Source organism: Barbus barbus (genome assembly GCF_936440315.1).
Source record: "Barbus barbus genome assembly, chromosome: 40".
Taxonomy (NCBI): domain Eukaryota; kingdom Metazoa; phylum Chordata; class Actinopteri; order Cypriniformes; family Cyprinidae; genus Barbus; species Barbus barbus.
The window spans coordinates 11,084,888-11,093,528 of NC_136718.1; the positions used below are offsets into that span (position 1 = coordinate 11,084,888).

Below are 8,641 nucleotides of genomic sequence, written 5' to 3' on the forward strand. Positions count from 1 at the left end.
TATTTGTAAATACTGTAACAATGTATTGCACATTGTTAGTTAATGTTAGTCAATTTATTACCTAATAATGTACCTTATTGTAAAGTGTACCATGGTATATGGTGTGTGCGCTTGACGATGGACTTTTTCCAAAGGCCAAGACGCTTTGGATGTGAGCACTGACCTTTTTTTTACCATGGTAATTACCACAAAAATGAATTAGCACCTCTCCCTCTTTTTCTTTAAAAAGGCAAAGATATAGGTTACAGTGAGGCACTTACAATGGAAGTGAATGAGGCCATTTTTTTATGATTTTAAAACAAATGTAAAGCTAATAATTTCACAAAAGTACTTAAAGTTTCTGTTAAATCTTGTGTATTATTAGAGCTGAAATTTGGCATTCTATTGTCAAATCAAAAGTGGATGTAACTTTACACAGACATGGTTAATAAGCTATTTTTCACACTAAAATTGTGTTAGCATCTAAATAATGTCTCGTGGCAATACCATTAAAACAGTGAGTGTTTTAATGTTTACTTACTGGCCCCAATAATTACCTTAACTCCAACCCAAATTTTTGCCTTTTTTGACAAGCGGTAATGAATTTTTGTGATATTTGATATCTGATACCGAAGCCAAAATATTATTTTGCTGAATTTATATTTATTTATTTTCCTTTTTTAAATTTGACTTATTTTCTTTTATTTTCAGTGGTAATCAACATTATGCCCCAAACGCTGATCACAAATTGAACCTGGAATATTCTGTGAAATTAAATAAAACCAAAACAAAAAAATGACTCTTGATATTGCAGTTGGGTCTGCTAGACTACACCAACATATATGTATGAAGCTATAGCTTTTCCTCCTTGGGACCATTAACCTTCTTTTCGTCTCCTCTGCGCTCCTCGTTCTCATCCAGCAGTAATTCTATAGTTTAAATGCATGGTGTCAGGTGCCTTGTGGCGATGGGTGAGGGTTCTGGCCTGCATGCCACGTTAAGAGCATTAGCGGGCATATAGACGTGCAGTGCCACTGTCCCGCATCCACGTCTGATTAGAGTAACGAACGGAGGGCTGGTCCGTCATGCCGCATTGTCCCTCAAGTCGGCCTGAATCACATGACTCCTCAGAACCAAATGACTTAGCCGGTCATCGCATACGACAAACTGGGCCGCAAGCAGGGGGGCTGCGATGATGTCACAGACCCACCAAGGGGGATCCCCTCTTAAAAATGCACATCTCCACCTGAATAAATGAAGAGACAGTACAAGATATGGAAGAAAACAAACAAAAAGCAGCACCAAAGGGATATAAAAAGAAGCTAATTATCTCATACAGACCATCTGTACCCTCTAAATCAGCGTTTCAGCCCGTGCTCACGCACACGCAGGTCTATCAAGGGTCACCACATACAGACGTACTGCTTTATACTCTTTTGTATTTCCTTCCAAACTACCTCTTCTGATTCCAGAGGCCTCTGACATTCTGCCTGCGTGCCTACCAGTGTCTGCGGGTCTGCTGTGCATAAACAAGCACCAACCTGAACGCCGTTTCCAGCAGTCCGCCCCCATCTCCCCTTTGTTGCTCTCGGCCTGTTTGCATCGCCGAAGCTCGCAGTCCCAAACATGTGTGTGCAGCTATATGCGTATGTACATGAGCGAGGGCAGAGCTGTGATGTGCTTCCTCAAGAGCTTAATGACTCTCAGCAGTGCTGTCAGAAACACTCGGCAGAGTCCGGCACTTAAGGGCATATGTTTTTCCCTCTCCTCAGCCGCCTGCGAAGAGCGACAAACACACACAAACAGAAGCTCCCAGCTACGGTAATGAAATCATTCTGCAGTGAACCCATAGAAAAGAAGGGCAAATACTGTGAGATGTGAGAAATAGCTGTATCCCTATAATAAAATCGTTTTGTTTTGGAGGCAGATACAGAAGGTGCACTTACCAGCACTCATGCCATAAAACAGGTATTTGCAATTAATAGGTAGGTATGCAAGTTGTTCATCTGATTACGTATCGGAATCAAATGTTTGAGAAAAATGCTAATTAGAACGGAATAAAGTTCTCTAATACACAAAATGCTCAGATTTCAAATAATAACAGTTTCTCATATACTAAGAAAAGCTCACAAACAAATCACAAACCTTTCAAATACTTGGCTGAAATAGTTACTGAGTGAAACATTTAGGAGCTGCATAACTTGTGGAGTTAATAAATTACAGATTCAATTGATATAGTTGTTCAAAAATGCTTCAACTTATTAAATGCATTTAGAATCGAACAGTCAAGGCTCTGAACGATTCACTGAGTGAGTGAGTCTGAATCACAAGCAAATTCACGGGCTTTCATAAATCTTTTGACTGACTCATTAAAAGGAAATGGTGTATTAGGGTCATTTGTTTCACGAATCAAATATCATGACTGCTGGAAACACTGTAACGAATCTAATGCACGGTAATCTGACAAATGTCTTTGAGAAGTGACAATATCTCCAGCATAGGCGGTGGAAATAACTTACTGTAAGTTATTGTCAGCTACTCGTGTATTTCATACCTACAAAGTCAAAGTGTTCCGTGGTTTATCATTGAGAGACAGAGTAACTTCAATATCTGTGTCTGGAGCCATTTTCTACGGTGCGTGGGCTGGGACAGAGTCCACTTCATACTAACTTGTGGGATGTTATATATAATATAATATAATTAATATAGGCTAATATAGCCTAATATATCATGCTTGATGTATATAAACCTCTTTCCCAAGATTGTTAATTTATAATGTGTTAATATTATATTATTATGTGTTAAAAGAAATAGCCTTTAAAAATATAAAATAATAGGCTATAGACTAGTTCTACATAAAACTATTTTATTATTCTCATCCCAAAATCTTTCAAATCCATTCACTGATTGTTTCTTTTTTTCATATTTGTAATATATTTATTGTTCTAGGTCTATTTATTTTATCTTTCCTTTTATATATCTCTCTTTATGTGTCTTAATTAACGCTCTGAATTATCTATTTTAAATAGGCTATATACTACTATAGATCATATACAGCTAAAACAATGGATCTGAACGAAAGGATTCGTTCACAATCGATTCATTAGCGATCAAAACACCACTAATTAGATCTTCTTAGGTTCCACGTAAAATAAACCCTTTTTCTTCTCATGTGAGTGAACATCCTTTTAATTAGCCTATACTTTCTCAAAGGTGCTGTAGGCCTATATCCGACGTCTTTGTGCAAAACTTTTTAATTAGCAAATTATAAGATTCCTCTTTAAAATAGAGGTCCTGCAAGAATCAGAACCACAACAATCATCACAAACTCATCTTAAAACAAGTTCAGAAAAGCAATAAATAGGCCAAACAAAAAAGTCATTACAGCGGTCACATTTCTTATCCACACCAATTAGATGAAATCAAGAGTGATTAGGAAAACTGAAACGGCAGCGCGCTTGCCGACCTAATCGCCTCTTTCCTCCTTGTCAGAAGTGTTCAGAGGTAAGTCACATGTCAGGATAGCACCGGCTCGAGGTGCCAGTGTAGTGACGCACCCAGTGGGAGTGATGACTGTTCATTTAACGCAGCGTGAGTTCAAGATCACTTTCTCTCGAGCGCACACTTAGTGGACAGGTACAGAGACTGAAGCTCATTAGAAGTGATGGCATAATGTGAGGGGAATCTCGTGTTTTTTATTTTAAAAATTCCCATTTCATTATGCAGTTTAACATTAATAAACTGCATTGTGCCATATTAAGCTAAAGGCAAATATTTTAAGACATGTTGGAATAGCAGTTCCCTTAAAAAGTAACGGGATTGAACCATTACTAGTGTTTTCTAAAGACGTGTAAATTTGATAATACAGCAAGAAGTTATATCCTAAAAATCTATCCTAATGGTGAAATAAAATAAAATAAAGTTAGACTGTTGATGTGTCATAAAAATGTCCATAATAACACAGTCAACATCAGCTTTTCTTTGTTAACGGCACTGTTTATGTTTATTGGCCTACATCAAATTAACTTAAAATATATCATCTTAAATGTATTAAAGCCAGAATTTAATTCTCACAATTATTTTAAACGCGTAATGGTGTTTATTTGCCTCCTCTGTTTGCGCAATACATCTGTAAAATGATTACAAACGAAATTCTCCGAGGCTAAAGCATCAAGAAGAACAGTCTGAAACAAAGTGATATATTGATTCTGTGTTAGATCAGAGACAAAAGGTTTAGTTAAAGAGCGCTGTGTATGAAACTGCCTTTGCTGCGCTCATGCATCAGCAGGCTGTGGACGACAGGCGCAGAAATCGTGTTAATAAGTGGAAGGGGTAGGTTACAGAACACTGCCGATTCACGATCACACAAATACTCAAGGACAGGTGCCCTCGGCCCCGGGGCGCAACCGGCCCCTGCACAACAGCAGCAGGACGCGTTTTACCAGTGAAGACCAAAAACCAATCCGATTTAAGAGATTATTAATCCATCCAATACACGTTAGAATCGTGACACAACCCTTCAATACATAGACGTGTGGCAGAGACACTGGTGTTGGCATGTACACGTGGTAGCCTAGGCCCTGTTTACTATCAAAAATAGCAAGCACTGAAGCTTTTATTTTGGACCATCAATACTGCACAGTTATTTTAAATCCTTTAATGGTTATTAAATGATTTGCAAAATGACATTGCATGTGATATATAGCCTTAAAAAGCAGTAAAAAAAACCTGACCTCTGCAGTACACAATAGATCTATGAATAAACCAGAAGCCAAAGTTTGTTCATGTCAAAGGTCGCATTATTTGAAAAACAAAAGAAAAAAAGAAACAAACAAAAAAAAAACTTTCAAACACTACACGTTTTCCTCCAGCTAAGATTCTTCATTTCTTTAAAACAGTTTGAAAAGAAATTGAATGAGTAATGTGATCATACTGTATGTTTGGGAGAAAACAACAGAGATGGTCGTAGATATATGTTTTAATTATAAAGACATATAAACAATATACAGTATGAAACTCATGTCGCAACAAGATCAAATGCTTTGTAGGCTTGATCAAGTATTCTTCACAGTTGTACAATACAATCAAGTGAATTGTGCAATAACAAAAACAAAACCTTTTTAGGCCAAACATTTGAGAATATTACACATCTCAGCTTCCGTTTATTCATTTCTGACACAGGTTTTTAAGAAATTACTGTTTGTGGGCAATTGCAGTAAATTGCATAGTTCACCAACAACGCTGAAACCAAAAGAGAAAATGTTTGAATTGAGAAATAAGTCCTCCGCAAGCTGTGAACAGAATTTCTTGTTTGTTTGTTAGTTTTTCACACAAATAATAATTTTCAATCCATCACTTGGGATAAAAGGGAAAAGACTTTTAAAAATTGAGTGGTTTAAAAGCGTGTTCCAGTAATACCGTGTCCCTCAGTTAACATAATTTATTGTATTATCTAATAAATCATCGTAGTTACTTAGACACGCAGCAGGGGTTCTGAATCAGACCTAAAACCGTTCCCAACAAAACAACGCGAATTCAGAGCAACATAAGGATGAAGCAGGAAGAGTTCAGCGCGTGGAAATCAAGGCTTGTCGTTGCAGTGTTTGAACAGGTTGGACGGGGTCCCGTTGAACGAGCTGCATTTCTCCGCGCAGGTGGCCAGCGCCGTGCTCGAAAACGGATACACGGCCGCCTGCCCGAAAGGCGCGAGCGCGGTGGGAATCGGCGAAGTTATAGTCTGTCCTTGGTTCAGATAAGCCACCAATCGGCGCATTTCCTCCAGCGCCTGCGCCTGCATTAGGATGTAGTTTTTTGCAAGAAGCAAAGTTGCGATTTTTGAGAGTTTTCTCACAGACGGACTGTGCGCGTAGGGGATCACAGACCTCAGGCCGTCCAGCGCGTCGTTCAGGTCGTGCATGCGTCTCCGCTCGCGCGCGTTGATGCTCAGCCGGAGAGATCTCTGCTCCTTCGGCTTCTTGGCGAGCGCGCTCGGATGCTTCTCTTCGTCGAAGCCCGCGCCTCTCTTACGAGACTCGAGGTGGTCGAAGCCATCGTCTTCATCGCTGGTTTGCTCTCCGCCGCTTTCGTTCGACTTTCCCGTTTGACCGGTGAGGAAATCCGCGGCAGGTGTGAGGGAGAAGCGGCCAGGACTCCCAGCACCATGGCCAGCGCCGAAGCCGAAGGCGGACTGTCCGTAGCGCTGCGTCAGGTCCAGTAGGGTGTCGTTGCTGATCGATTTCAGCAAGTTTTCTTCGCCGACATTCATTTTGGAGAAACGAAATAAAACTAAAACAAAAAAACGGAGCGGATGGAAAACTTTGGCGCGCGCTCTTGAAAGCTTCCTCGCGCTGTCTTCTTTCTTTTCTTTCGTTGGCGTTCTCCAAAGGGCTGCTGAAAATGAAGACACTTTTTGATAGAGATCTTTCTTCCCCTATCACGTTCTTCCGCGCAGACAGCGATGTTGCGTGCACTTTAGACGCGTCGTCTGAACTCGCGCGCGTTCTTGCAGTGCGTCTTGCCCTCGCCCTGGGCAGATTAAGACTCGCGCTCAGTCCTACTTGCTAGTGAGTAAGAGCGCGAGGCCCCTTGGGATTATCACTCTGTCCAATCAGGAGGGCGTTTTAATTAAGAAGATTAGAAATTGGCATGCTCCTAAATTCAACTATAGCAATGATAACTGCTGAACAAATGATGGCATAATGCAATTCATGGCCGGCACATTGTAGTGAACAGCCATTGCACCTAACATTCTGTAATATTCCGAACAGTTACATCGAATTAACGCAGCAATGCTGTAACGAAATGTTTCTTTTTAGTTAACTATTGATCAAAACAACGTAATGCATAGCGTAGGCCTACATTTATTCTGCCACTTGCAGCTTTGTGAACTAATTGGTTAACAAATGTAGAACATCTCCTAAGTGATATAATTATTGAAGACTTGATGACCACTGAATTCATTTATTATTACTGAACCGTGCATAAAAATTTGCCTTAGTAAGTAAATAGGCTAAACAAATTAAGATCTGTGATAAACTATAGGCTAGAAGAGAAAACTCACTGTTAAAAAATGATCTTTAAGTCTTTTTTTTTCACAGACCTCATTTTACTCATAAACTGTGTTGGAAAGCTATAGGAAATTATGGAGCAAAGCAGTGGAGGTTCCAGTTGGCCAAAAATGGAAGCCATTACTAAATTTGGCAACATTTTCTCAAAATTGACACATCAGTATTTTATTTTTATTTTTTTTCACCATCAAGGCTAAATTCAGTTTGTTAGTGACCTAACGCGTGTCTCTTGTTGGACACGGAGGAAGTGAATGGGGGGAGAGAGCACGTGCTGTGAGGGATTAATCGCATTTTCTGGATGAGGCCCAAAAGTGAGCTTCAACACCTCCAGCCAAAGTCCAAGGCCGCTTTACCTACAGCAAATGTGAAGATGGGGACGTTTTCCTGGGTATTTGCGGGGTGGTAAAAACGCAACGTTGATTCTTTATGGAAGAAGTGGATTGGTAGGTAATAACACAAAGAACAATTTAGGTAAGAACAATTTAGTCGTCCTGGGAAACAGTTCTTATTATGTGACAGAAACAAAAGCATTTATTTAAAACTATTAAACAAGTTGCAACCATCACTCAAGACTTGTGTTAAGCTCTTTCTGAACAGAAATGGAGCGCTCAATAACAGACCTATTGCAATGATGATGCACCGCCATCTAGTGTTCATTTAAGAAAAGCACAATGCCACAACCAGGCAAAATATTCACAAAACCAAACTAACGGATTATTTAGAATAATAAATACGGTTAACACCAATAAAATAGGTCAGTAAAAATGTTGATAATACACTTAATTTTATTATTAAAGCTTCAAATATTAAGTAATGCACGTTTATATTTATTAAAACGTGTGAATTCCTCTTATAGTAATGCTGAAGAGTAGTCTATATACATGGATAAAGAACTGCGTTTTTATTCCTAATCAGTGTTATTTTAGGATCACTGAGATTATTATAGTTTTTAGTAATATTTTGAATAAGCTTTTTTTCATTTTTATTTAATTTAAAGATTTAATGATTAGTTTTTATTACATTAAAAAAATAGTTTTCATTTATTTTTATTTCATTTTTTTTTTGTTTGTTATTCTAGTACATCAAGTTAAACTAAATAAAAACGTTGCCTTGGCAATAAGTAGAAATAATTTGTTATTTCAGTTAACAAAATAATTATAAAATAATAAGGTTTTGTCCCAGACTGAGTCCAACTGAAGCAAATGAACAGGTTTGTGAATTTCTCTGCATTACTCAGACTAAAACACGAGCTACTACTGCTGATGGCGGTAAAAGATTTTCTCTGCTGACATATTTCAGGTTTGCTATGAAAGCATTGTTTTTAAATTATAAACAAAACCAAACATTTACACAGAATATCTGGGACAATCTGTGCTTTCTCATATAATACACAAGGGGGCGCTGCAGTTAAACAATTCTGGATTGTACAGTGAAAACACTAGAGCTATGCAAAATGCAAATACTGCATCCGCACACTACAAAGAGCAGGGTCATTAAATTATAACTGATAATAATTGCAACAAAATCCCTACATGCAGACCGTCTACATGTGCATACTGCAACGTAGATGTGGAATATACAAAAATGCAAAAGTA

General features: G+C 38.5%; 1 protein-coding gene across 1 annotated transcript; it reads right to left on the reverse strand.

Moving 5' to 3' along the window:
- Nucleotides 1–5,560: 5,560 nt before the first annotated feature.
- LOC306859524 (class E basic helix-loop-helix protein 23-like) lies at nucleotides 5,561–6,244 on the reverse strand (the record flags this gene model as incomplete). The annotated part of the gene is made up of 1 exon (XM_079400582.1): nucleotides 5,561–6,244. The coding sequence occupies one exon, from the start codon at nucleotides 6,242–6,244 to the stop codon at nucleotides 5,561–5,563; it is 684 nt and encodes a 227-aa protein (XP_079256708.1).
- Nucleotides 6,245–8,641: the final 2,397 nt, after the last annotated feature.